Source organism: Triturus cristatus, chromosome 9 (assembly GCF_964204655.1).
Source record: "Triturus cristatus chromosome 9, aTriCri1.1, whole genome shotgun sequence".
Taxonomy (NCBI): domain Eukaryota; kingdom Metazoa; phylum Chordata; class Amphibia; order Caudata; family Salamandridae; genus Triturus; species Triturus cristatus.
Genome location: NC_140592.1, coordinates 259,137,380 through 259,150,616, shown reverse-complemented (window position 1 = coordinate 259,150,616; position 13,237 = coordinate 259,137,380). Strand labels below are relative to the sequence as shown.

General features: G+C 42.1%; 1 protein-coding gene across 1 annotated transcript in view; it reads left to right on the top strand.

Annotated features, from left to right (window-relative positions):
• LOC146797709 (sodium- and chloride-dependent GABA transporter 3) overlaps nucleotides 1-13,237 on the top strand; it is a 929,762-nt gene that overhangs the window by 733,663 nt on the left and 182,862 nt on the right. Inside the window, exon 8 of the mRNA XM_085624875.1 lies at nucleotides 2,685-2,788. Within this exon, the coding sequence (XP_085481001.1) occupies nucleotides 2,685-2,788 (104 nt within the window). The remainder of the gene's footprint in view (nucleotides 1-2,684; nucleotides 2,789-13,237) is intronic.

The window sequence follows — 13,237 nt, the reverse complement described above, 5'->3', positions numbered from 1 at the left end:
ATTAATGCTTTCAGTTCAGCTAACTGCACAGTGCAGCCACCTAAGGACTGCATGCAAGTGTTTTGTGCTTGGAATTCACCATCCAGCACTACAACATGAATGGAGGCACATGCCGCAGAATATTGGTGCTTGTTGCTTATAGCAGGTTGGGCTGAACTACTAGTATAAACAATATATTTATAGTGCTCAAGGGGCAAAATATTGCTAGGCATGGGATTGACATCCCAGAGAAACATATAAGTTCTGCAACCTCCAACATGACCCTCTAGTTCCCATGGGGACCTTGGAAACAGATCCTGCTCTTTCGTTTCTCAAGGCATGAAGTAAGTTAATAATACACCTTTTAAAACTATTGTGGTCTATAATGAAGCAAATGTACTGCGCTCATTAGGCAGATGCAACTAAACAAGGCAATTAGCATTACCAACAGATTGTATAGTACAAACATTCCCACCATGGCAAATTATATATCTGTCTAGGTCTACCCTCACTATGTGAGTACAGTGATATATTTGCGATCTCTGGGATTGGGCGAAGACCCCATACCTGGTGTATGTAGTTACAGTACACTATGTTGTTATGTATTCCAAGCAACATTGTACAAATGGGTAGATGAAATCCCAAGAAGAGTCCCTGAATAACCAACAACATGTACAGCATTTTTTTCAAAATAATTTAGCAAAAACAAATATGTGATATGTGGCTATGCAGAGCAAGCAAAGGCAGCCTAAAAAATATCTAAATCATTACAGTACTGATCACCCACCCCTGAATCTTCAATAAACATGTTTGCTGTGGGAATTTGTCATACGTCTAAAGGTGGGAGAGGCTGGTTCAAGCAAGCATTTACTAAGCCAATCAGTCTTGCTTTGCCAATGGGATGTGGTCTCCACTATTGGCCTTGCCATTACCATATGCTTTTGAAATGTGCACTTGTTGGCACCGCCAATAGCAGAAACTGACATTGTGAATGACAGCCATTCAAGATAGCCACCATGATGCAACTTAGTTTGGTCCCATGTGACAACCACATTGAAAGTAAAGAGAATGTTTCTTTGTTTTTAAGAAGGCCACAATATTGCATCCCACTATGTGACATGACACAACATGATGGCCACCTTAAAAGTGTGAAAACATAATTTCCTCTAATTTCATTATAGCTGCCACATTGCTTCTTAGTCCATTGTGTTACACAATATGTCAGTCATATTGCAGTGGTCACTGTGTGTCAATGAGACCTGATGTACATCTTGAAAGTAGAAAAGAAAATCTGAAGCTGGTTGGGTGCTGCTAATATTTTTACTAATGCCAGTGCAATTTTAAAAACATCTGGCACTGTTGGTCAATAGTAGTGGGTGCCGGGGAGCAAGAGAAATGGAGCTGAGAAATGAGGAAAAGGGATGCAAAAGATGGAAGAAAACCAGAGGAGTGGATAAAAGCAGAGGGAGGGACAGACAGCCTGACACCTAGCCACAGCAGTGCTGAATGTTCAAGACAATGGGAAAATATGATAACTTTTTCCATTGCAGCTTGTGTGATTCCAACCTCCTACATGGCGGTCGCATCATAACTTGGTGGATGGGACATCTGACTACTTGTCAGTTGGTCCCAATTTTGCTACAATGTCGGTCAGACACTCATCTGACGTGTATTGTAATGAGGCCCTATTTTGGTTTATTGGGGATGTTTTTGGCACACGGGGCATGGATGTTTGGGGGGCCCAAAGAAAAGGACCACAGAGTCCCAATCCGGCTGCCTTTTAAAGGCAGTTGGAATGGGCAATCATAATCCCTATGGTGGTGTGTCCACAGGCACCGCCCCTATTGTAGGGAATACCATCCGAGCGACAGCCCGATTGGCTCCTTGAGCTCGTCTGAAGTGTGGGTCAGTCCCTATAACCTACAACCATTTCGGGCAGACCGCTGCCCCAGATGCAGGTTGCACCGCAATCAACGGCCTGTTGTCGGTTGTGATCCAACAGACATTGTAATAAAGCTCTTAGTATCATCCTACTTTGGTAATTCTATTATGATAAGGAAAGAGTAATAAACTGCTCATAAAAAAGGAGGGGTTTAAATCATAGCACAAAATATATTCTCTCTTTGTTTGTCATGTGGGTATTGTCCTGCTGTTTAAATATATGATAGAAGTGTGCAGAAAGGGGTCCAACGCAGTGTCCTTCAACTGCATGCAATGCATCAAGAGCATCTGACATCACACTTTATTCCTCTTCCCGTATTCATGTTCTCCTTGAACACGGATATGATTGTCAGCTAGGATGTATATTGCAAACCTTTATTTCCTCTCACTACTTCTTTTTGGTTTCGATCTATTGAAAGTAATAGCTCTAGTTGACATTGCTGCCATTTAAAAAACCCCACCTAAAACACATTGTTATAATTACCTTTGTATCCTAAACAGTGCAATCCATTTCAGTCTGTGCTGACTTTTTGTGTAGTTCTCTACTGCTCCATGGAGCTTGGCACTTGCTGTATAATACTCTAGATAAGTACATTCCAAATAACCGAATACACATATAATCAATAAATAAAACTTTGATATAAAAGTATTGCATCATAAAACATCTGTGGAATGGGCAAGCTAAGACTGGCTTCAATCAGCTTAGTTTGACTGCTATAGGTCAGACACATACATTGATTCTCTGCTTTGTTTTCCTTTTACAGGTATGGCTGGATGCTGGCACACAGATATTCTTCTCATATGCCATATGTTTAGGATGCTTGACAGCTCTTGGAAGTTACAACCGCTACAATAACAACTGTTATCGGTGAGCTCTTTAACATCTTACATTTTGCATTTCTCACTTGTCTATTTCACATGATTCATTTCGGCAATATTCTTAAGTCTAATACATTTCAAGAATTCACAGTTGGATTACTGAAGCAGAGACAAGCCACATGAAGAAGTCTGTCCAATTCTATCTTACAGTTTAAAGGAAGATGGTACACTTTCCAGAAATACTGCTCTTGTATTGCAACCTTTTCTGGAGAAATCAAATCCATGTATTATAAAGACTTAAAAATGTTAACTGTCAAGTTTCAAGGTTCTCACAACTCATGCTCTAGGTGTTCTGTTCTGTCATCATGTAGGAGTACTGTGCCAAAAGGCTACCAATATGAAGCTCATATCTGCATTAATATTGTCTGCTCACTTTGTTCTCTGTGCTACTTTTTCTTGTTCCCTAATCGCAGCCAAATGTCCTTTTCTTGATGGCTCTTGCAATTGTCTCATTGGCTATTACTTCCCATCCTTCCTGACTCCTCGAGCAGCTGCATGATCTCCCAATTGGCAAGCAGTCCCGTTATTCCTCCACCCCCGAAGAAGCCCATCACTTCTGCCACCTTCACCATGCTGTCCCTATGAGTTACTTTTTTTGTAGCTGTCTCTGCCCACCTAGCTAGCCACAATCACAAACGATGTCTAGATGCTGCCTTCACACCCAAGCACCTCAGCTCCTTTTCTCTCTGAACTCTTTCTGTTTCCTACACAGTTGTCTGCTCCCTTCTTGAGCACTCATCAGTAGACCTAGTCAAAGGCCTACTCTGCATCAAGAAAACTCTTACAGACAAAGCCCTCTGAGATGAAGGCCATCTCCCAAGCTGTAATAATAGTATTAACATCAGATGTTGTGTCACGACCCAGAATAATTCTATGTTGATTAACGTCTACTAGGTTCAGTGTAGGAAGATGGCGGCTATGTGTGGTTTGGCGCGGTCAGAGGTTCAAGCGCCTCCTGTGGCCCCTAATGACTATGGGCTGAATTTTCTTTTGTTCCCCTGATCACTGACTGATTAGGGCTGGACTTACCTGGCAGTGGTCTCACGGATCTTTGGCCCACCATGTGGTGATTTCTCTGTGCCTCGGTGCCCCGTGCTCCGTGCCTCTCTAGCTCCTGGGAATGCTGCAATGTTCTTCAGCCCCTGCCGCTTCTGATTTCGGAATCATGGTCCCCAGCAAGAAAAGGAGGTCAGCTCCCTTGCTTCAGGGTAGTGTAGGAACAATAAAGCAGAGCTTCCCCACAGAAATGTGGCATTTGGTGCAGGCAGCACAGGTGTTTCTGCTACAGGAGGGAGACAGCATGGAAAGACATGGGCTGCACTCCAAGGAGGCCTTCACGCAGGGTATCATCACAGTGGACAGATGCAGAGGGTTGTCTGCTCTTGGGAGGTGGACAGTAAGCAGCTGCTGGTTTTTTTTGGTTTCAAAGTCCTCCAAATGATTTCTAAATTAGACCCCCGAATCTCCACTGTGACAGAGACTTGGCTGTACTCTGCTTGTTTATGTACAGCAGGATTTCTCAAGCATCAGGTGGTGGAGGCAGAGGTTGGGGGGCTTGTGGAAGTGCCTGGGATTATTTTGAAGTGTATCCTGCGTCTATTTGTTCTAGCCACCATGCCAGTCAGAGGAGAGCCGAGGAAAGAAGCAGCCAAAGACTTTCCCCGTGCATTCCTCCCCTAAAGTGGAGAGGAAGCTGCTCCTTCCCGGTAAATTAGCTGAAGGCATCCAAGGTAGCTGCACTGGTTTGAAGGGGACCATGAATTCTGGCCAAACATTTTCATCAGCTACCCTCAGCCTGGGACAAGCTGTGGTAATCTGGCCCTGTCTGGCCATGTTATGGAACCCATGGAAAAGAAGTCAGGCACTATTTTCTCTATCCCGATTCCACGGTAGTGGGAAGTGGGGGTGCCGTACTAGGATCACAGCACACTTTGGACTCTATCATCACGTCGCTTCCTTCTTGTGTGTTGGTAATGCCACAAGATACCTCTAATTTCAGAGAAAAGAATGTCAACTTTTCAAGCTTGGTTGCATCTAAAGTCACTATTTCTCTCCTCTCCCCCCCCCCCCAGAAAATGCTGTAAATGCAAAGGAACTTCCTGGTGTAATGGGGACTCCCCCCACCCCTCCGGCCACATGGGACTCTCCTCGGAAGGTCGCTCTGGCTGGCGCAACCTCTCAGTTATTGGATGTAGAGGGGCAGGATCATGGGAGTCAGTCTTTGTGGTCCCTTTCACACCCTTCATCAATGTCAATTGGTGACTGGATTGATGGGAGAAGGCCAGGAGACCTTCTTTTACCTCTCAGATTGGTGCAACAGTGACGAGAAAGAGGAGATTGAAGATTAGGAAGAAGATCAAACTGTTAAATTAGCCAAAGATGCAAAAGATGCTCAAGATCATAAGGGGCATGACCAGTCCTCAGGGCAGACCTCTAGGAGTCTTGATATCCCAAATTCGGCATTGATCTTGAGGAGACTGAGTGGGTTTGGGGGGCTGACCAGTGCACATGTACAGGACTTTGTTTCTGTTGCCGTGGACCAAGGGATACGGAATTCCACTTGCTCACTAGACAGGGAAGAAGAGTTAACATGAGATCCTGAAGGGACAGAGCTGACACCAACTAATAGCTCCCCACATTCCTTAGTCCCTTTCATTATGTTATCAAAGGTCAATTGGCCGCACTCCTCTAATAAGGACCAAAGGTCAGACCCCCAATTGCTGTTGTTGCTTTTTACACTTAATAAACGATAATTTCAGAACTGGAACAGATAGATTAGTACTTTTTCCACACATTTGGATTGTAATCTAAAATCCTCTTTAACAGTAAAATTGGATTTTAAGATACCATTCCAAAAATGCCACTTTTAGAAAGGTGGCATTTTTTCTGTCTAAACTGAATGTGCATTTTTGCCAGTGTCCAGTGTCACATGACTGTGACGGGCTCTCCTGTACTGAATTGTATATTACTTCTAGATATGGTGACAAAAAGGGACTGTGTGTAGATGGGGTGGATCTTTGTGAAAGGATGACTGGTGAGGAGTTGTGCCCTGCCCTAAATACACTTCAAATGACCCTGCCTGCAGCAGACACAAAGGACCCTGACACCATGCCTTACCTTGCCTTTGGCACCCTAGACAGTTTGGGGCCAAACCCAGCAGAAAAAGAAATAACTGACCAGAACCAGACTGGCAGTATGGAAAAGATTGCTGTCCACACAAAGGCAAACCTCTCTTTAGAACTCTCCTGGACGTGTGGAAGATTCAGAAGAAGGCTGCCCCTCTGTCTGAAGAAGGTAAACTGACCCACTTGCCTTGAACTCAGAGTACCCTGAAGTGACTCCAAGAATAATTTGGTTAAACTCCCTTTTGAAGTACAGAGACAAAAAACATCCAGAGGGGCTTCCTGCAACTGCCCATCTGACCAGTACTAACTGGACCCTGCTGTTGACCTATGCTGGAGTGAGTTCTGCTCCCCGGACATGCCCCATCAGGTCCTCGACCCTTGGATGGCCACAGAAGGTACTCCTTCACCATACAGTCTACAAAATCTGAAATCTTGTTTGGGACTCTGTGAACGAGTGCCCTTGTCTCCCACCAAAGATAACCTCCAGAGGCAAATTGCTGTTTGCACCGACAATGGTCTCCTCGTGACACCCGCCAGCACCAAGCTGTGGCTCTTCGCATGGACTTGGACTGTGAAAAGGTAAGCTCTTCACTGGCACAGACCTGGACCCTTTATCTGACCAATGCTCCAATGTGGTCAGTCTGAACTTTTGACTTTGACCTGGTCCAGCGCCATCAGAAGAGTGTGAGAGGTACATCTTACTTCTTAGTGCTATTTTCACCTGAATTGTTTTTTACAAATCATAACTCCAGTTCTACTCATTAGATTTCTGTCATTTTTGTGTGAATCTATTCAGTAAAATATTTTGTTATTCTTCTAAATTGGTTTGAGTGCTGCATAAATACTTTCCACATTGCCTTTAAGTTAAGCCTGACTGTTTTGTGCCAAGCAACCAAAGGGCTAAGCACAGGATTATTTGGTGACTTATGTGGTTCACCCCGACAAGGATTGTGTTTATTACTTTAGTGCTGCTCTCACCCCAATGAACTGCTAACCCAATTACTTACAAGGACCCAAAAATAAGCGCCATAATTATATTTCCACTTGCTACAGTTCAGTGCATACAATTTGCATTTGAGCAGGTCAATGGAAGACTTACATATCTCATGGTAATAAGGTGCCTCTTTCTTGTTCTCAAGGGGCAGACCACTTTGGAGAGCTATTGTACAAGTGGTAAGCATATGAATCTTCAGTAATACATTTGTGATTTTAGCTGTTGCTTCCTATTTGTTGTAGTTCATTCTCGTCCCCTCTTATCATTATGACTAAGTTTCATTTTCTTCAACACATTGGTAGATCACTAATCAGATCTACATTAAGAAATTTTGATGATGGGTAATAAGGACCTTATCAGCAGTTTGCTTTTCATTTCTATTTGGGTTAGAGACATAGCGAGCACATTAATGACCTCCTATTATCAGTGCTAAGATACCTTTCTCCCATACAAATGTGTCATGTTGGTTAGAAATAGAGTCCATGATTACTTCTCTTTTTCGCTTACACTCAACCTCAATCAAAGGGTTCCAAGAGAATTGTGTCAATTTTCTGATTTTACATAGTTACTAAGGATATTGCTATAGATCTGCAGCTCAGACACTTTAAAAACCATTGTCTCTAAAAAAGAAATGGGATAGTTTACTTGATCACACTCTATTTCACTTAAATTGACAATAGAATGAACATGAGATTCATGCCTTGGTGCTGGCAGATTAAATTTGATATCAGACTTCTGAGCGAATCAGTGATTTCAGATGCTAGGACAAGTACGCTTTGCACGAGTATGTTAACTCTCCAAACGGGATCTCAAATGCCTTTTGAGACACAGACGTGAGAGATTCTCCCCCCAGCTCCATCTTTTTGATTGGAACTTGCTACCACACAGCTATTCAACCGAAGGGTTTTACTATGTAGGGGTAACCAAATAGGATTTAGTTAATTTTGAGGCAAGGTTTTTTTTGTCTTCATTGAAAGTTACAGGTTTCTAATGTTAGGACCCTGATTACAAGTGAGTCGGTATTTTTGTCCCATGTCCAAACCCCTGTTGGATGGTATGTAACGCACCCTGTAAATATCAGTTGCATTAAATACCTCACCTTTTGTTAAATTTCGGGGAAAGTGTATGCACTTGACCATACCATGCGTATTTCGGTGTAATAAGCACCAAAATCCGCATGTTATTCCCCCCAAAACTGAAAACAGACATATCTATTGCACCCAATAAAAAACATACATTGGGCATCATTATTTATCAGGCCTGAAAAAAGCACCTCCTACTCTGACAAACTAGAAATCAGGGCCAAAAGGAGGAAAAACATCTTGTTGTCAGATCTGCAAATATCTCTCAAATGTCTAGAGTTACCAGAGCTAAAAACACCCTCATAAAAAATTTCCAAAGATGGCTTTACTGTGAAAAATGGACAATCATCTAACAGACACTTCCGTATTTAGCACTTGTGTCAAGCAAAATCAATGATGACATATTTGTATTAAATATACAGTCCACCTGAACGCTGAGGATGTCTCTTGGTATGGATGTACTCATTTCAGCATCACAAGTTGCTATGTGACTAGTGTTCAAGTCGCTGGGAGATCTCAATTTCAGATCGTAATGCCCTCACAGACCTGTTAGGGTGTCATGCTTCATCATAGGGCGCTCCTCGTCAGACCGGCCCTGCAATGTCTGACGGGCCTGGTGGCTTCTTTGGCAGAGTTCTTTTGATCTGAGAACGCCATATGTGAAGGGTGTGTGTGAGCTAAAATTAAGCGATCAATGGTGTGTGCAAAGTGACCAGGGGCCATATGTATCAAGGGGTTTTACCCATTCTGTGTCTATGGGAAAATGTGTTCATACATATGGACCTAGGTGACTTAACATAGGCACTGGACCCATGAATGTTTCAATTTAAAAGTGGGACCAGGACTAAGTAAAAACAATGGGGCTACCAAGAGGTCTTAAGGTACCAGGGTAGCTGTTATGTGTGGGTGGCCAACATGTTTCGTGCCCTTAATGCTCAAAAGTCGAGCGGCACTTCTTCAGGACCAAAAAATGAGAAGGTGTGGTCCCCAGAGAATGAGGACCGCGGGGGAACTCCCCGTAAAGTGGGGATGTCCAGATCGTGTATGGCTGACCCCAAATTAGGAACCAGAGGTGCGTCTTCACCTCACTTGAGGAGGAGTGTTACTTCATAGATGAAGGGGAGGGACCCGACCACTGGAGGGGACCACCGGGCGAAAGGTGCGGGCACAGCCGTACTCCAACGCATCTCCCTGACATCTAGATATTCAATATCCAGACGTGGGGGAGACGCATTGGAGTACAGCAGTGCCCGCACCTTCTACCTGGTGGTCCCCCCTCACTTTATGGGGAGTCCCCCCGCGGTCCTCATTCTCTGGGGACCTCGCCTTTTCATTTTTTGGTCCTGAAGAAGTGCCGCTCGACTTTTGAGCCTTAAGGGCATGAAACATGTTGATCACCCACACATAACAGCTGCCCTGGTACCTTAAGACCTCTTGATAGCCCCACTGTTTTACTTAGTCTTGGTCCCACTTCTGAATAAAACGTTCATGGGTCCGGTGCCTATTTTAAGTCACCTAGTCACTTTGCACACACCATTGATCACTTATTTTTAGCCCACACACACCCTTCACATACGGCATACTCAGACCAAAAGAACTCCGCCAAAGAAGCCACCAGGCCCGTCAGGCATTGCAGCGCAGGTCTGACGAGGCACGTCCTATGATGAAGCATGACACCCTAACATGTGTGTGAGGGTATTACGATCTGAAATTGAGATCTCCCAGCGACCTGAACACTAGTCAGATAGCAACTTGTAGTGCATCTGTCCAATAGAGGAACGGACTCCTTTCTGTGATTTATATGTGTACTTGAAGGAGCACAGGGGTAGGACCTCTTTAAATAACTAGCTCTTCTGTCCCCTCTTTGATTTAACGCTCATTTCGCTCACACCCATTCACCTTGTGATACTTGTATTGTGTAATATATGCCATAATCTTCCACATGGACTGTAGTGTTTCCAAATTCCTAAACAGCATGACCATTTATCCATTTATCCCTTGATGTGCCATATGTCATGTGTTAAATGTGGACCATGTTGTCCATAGGCTTCATTGACATATATGTTGCCTTAGTAGGACATGCTTATTTGATATTGAGCTGGAGATGTGACTCCATTTGCCTCCAGAAAGATTTGTGGATACTGAAAGGAGTGATTGGCTGCGATGTGCTGGGTTACTGTTGTATAACAGAAGAACATTTTGTACAATGTCATGCCGAAGGGCTGTATGAATGTTCAAGTGTGTATGATTATTCATAAGTTTATAGCTTCAGTGATATCTGTTTCTGTTTATGTTAGTGTTAGTTGTCTCACTCTTTCTTGGTTGAATCACTTCACTTAATTTAGTAGACACAATGGCCTCCAATTTTTGTTCTATTTTACTTCTACCCTTAATACTTTTTGTGTCTATCAGACCATCATTCACTAATCCTATATAACTACGTTTCCTCTCCATTTTCTCTATTGGTGCCTAAGCATATCTCTTTTGAGCCATCTAGTATTCACACACTTTGCTATGTAATTCATACAACAAACAACACGTAAATTATGATAAAGTCTCTTCAAAATTTAAAAAAGAGTATTTCTTTAACATGTGGAAGCTTTGACATTAATATATCACATTATAACGCTGCACTGAGAAGTGCTTAAAAGTGATAGCTTTTAAACATGAACCATCAACTAAGAGGCAAGACAGTTGTCATGTAAATAAACCCTGTTCTTGACCCAGATTATTATAGAGCGACATTATCGACTATTGAAAACATAATAACTTTTTGTGCAATTGGTGTTCTGACCTCACATATTTGAAAGTGTTTTCCTATGCAACAATGAAAAAAATAGAGTTTTGGTGAAATTAAATATTTGCCCAAAATCACATAGTTTAACAGGGGAAGCCACGATTTATCCAGGTTTTCTACTTTCACTTTGTGCAATTCAGTCAGTATATGGCTATTTGTCTTTTATTATCTTAAGGTTCTGTTTGTACAGCTTGGCATTTATCTGCAGTTTTTATATAGAGTTAACTGGAACCCGAACGTATTGGGCTGCTTTGCATGAGCAACAGTTACATTACACAAAGGGAGAATAAGTGATATGCCCACAATCACAAGATTTTGAGCTGACCCCCAAGACTTTAACACGGTTCCCCATTTCCAAACCTGGCTGTTTTGGTGTAAAGCCGTGTCCCGGGTAGAAATAGAGAGTAGCATTCAGAAGCTACATGCAAGTTTGTCTGGATATGGGCTTGAGGTACCAACAGAACCTCGAGCTCAGCCAGAGTCAGTCTTCAGGCTTATCCCTGGTTCAAGCTTTCAGTGGCTCACCCACCTCTATACTCTGCCACAAACGTGACAGATATCCCGTCTTTCTAATTAGTCCTTCACATTTGTACCTGTCTGTCAAACTCTAAAGCAGGCTCTAAATATTATTTTTCTGAGGCTGGTTGCCATTATTGTAGTTTTGTTGTCTGACACTGTTGTAGAGATGCAGTGAAGAAAAATAATATCAAAACCTCAATGGTTCCGGGATCAGTTCAACATAAATATTTAGACAGGATGGGGCTGATTCACAGAACTAATTTGAGATAAAATCCTAAACTTACTACTTTTGGTATTCACAGAAGGCATTTAGTAGTCGTAAAGTTAGGAGTCCTAACATTACTACCACTAAATGCCTTCTGTGAATACCAAAAGTAGTAAGTTTTTGATTTTATCTCAGTTTAGTAGTAGTAAAGTTAGGAGTCCTAACTTTACTACTCCTAAATGCCTTCTGTGAATACCAAAAGTAGTAAGTTTTGGATTTTATCTCAGATTAGTTCTGTGAATCGGCTCCAGAAAGAATAAAAAGAGGTGCCCACACAAATATGTTCTTCAAAACAAAAGCATTTTGTTATTGAAAAAATATTTTTACAAAAATAACAATACTATACAATATTCATAGGCTTTCCTGTTTTCAGTTTCTATTTGTGGTAAATTCTGGTGGGGGTTTTTCAGTGTTTTCAAGTGATTTCGATACCTTAAAAAAACAGTGGTTATCAGTGGTTTCACATTGTCGCGCCATTAAAAACTACAGAAACAGTGTTTTTCCAGTGTTTATAGAATCATTTACTTTTATTATTGCTTGCTTTTTGCACTGATAGAGCATGGTATATAGACAGTGTAAGTATAGTGTATATGAGGTCCAAATAGATTTTTGAAAATTAAACTTATTGTAGTACACAATACAATACTTCTTCAGTGAGTCTTTGGTCATGTATGCTCGATCTTTCTTTCCCATGTAAACTTCTGTGAAAAGGCCCTCTCAACATTGGCACTTGAGATGGGCAACGCCAAAACAGCCAGTACACAATTTGGTAACTCTGGTCACTGACATAGCTTTCCATGCCAATACTGGTTCACATGAAGATTGCGATTCTCAGGGCAGGTTCTGCAACATTTACGCTGATCTGGGCGTGTATGCCCTCAGAGTTATCGAAGCGGTACCACAGAGAGGTTTCATTGACTTCAAATGCCATTGGTGGTGAAGGGACATTTCTATGCATCATTGCAAGTAATTTCTCATACATTGTAAAATAAAAGTTCCTGAATTGCTCTTCACTATTGCTTTGCTTACCAAGCGGCAAGCACTCTAACATGGAACATGTTGCAGTGCAAAGTCACTAAAGGTGTCGCCCAGCCTACTCTCAAGGAGATGTTTCACATCTACACCAATTATGCTGAACACTTGGCAGACAAGGGTGTTTTTCGACTTCAGTTTTTTTTATTACGTTCACTACAGCAGTTATGTTTTCCTGTAAAAATCTAAGAATGCAGTATAGTGTACTTTTTCACATCACTATCAATATGTGACCAAAGATCCTCACATTTCTTGCCTTTGGCATCCTCACTCAGCAAACATTCTGTAAACAGTTGCCACATGGATAATATAGCATTCATAGCCCCTTGGACTGATAACCATCAGCTAAGGGACAAAGTTGGGATGACTCTTTCTTTGATGCCACACAAAGCACAAAATGATAAATATTTACGTTTTAGTTCTTGTGCATAAGAAAACAGTGCACCGGAATGGACTAAAAAGTCAATAGCAATAATCATTAACTCTAAAGATTGTAAGGATGCTTTCAGCATACCGTCTAACAAGTGGCACAGGGAAGCACTTTAGCTCAGGTATCAATTTTGACAGGTCATCACAAAACTTTTTCATATACGTAGCTGAATCACTGCAAATACAAACAATATC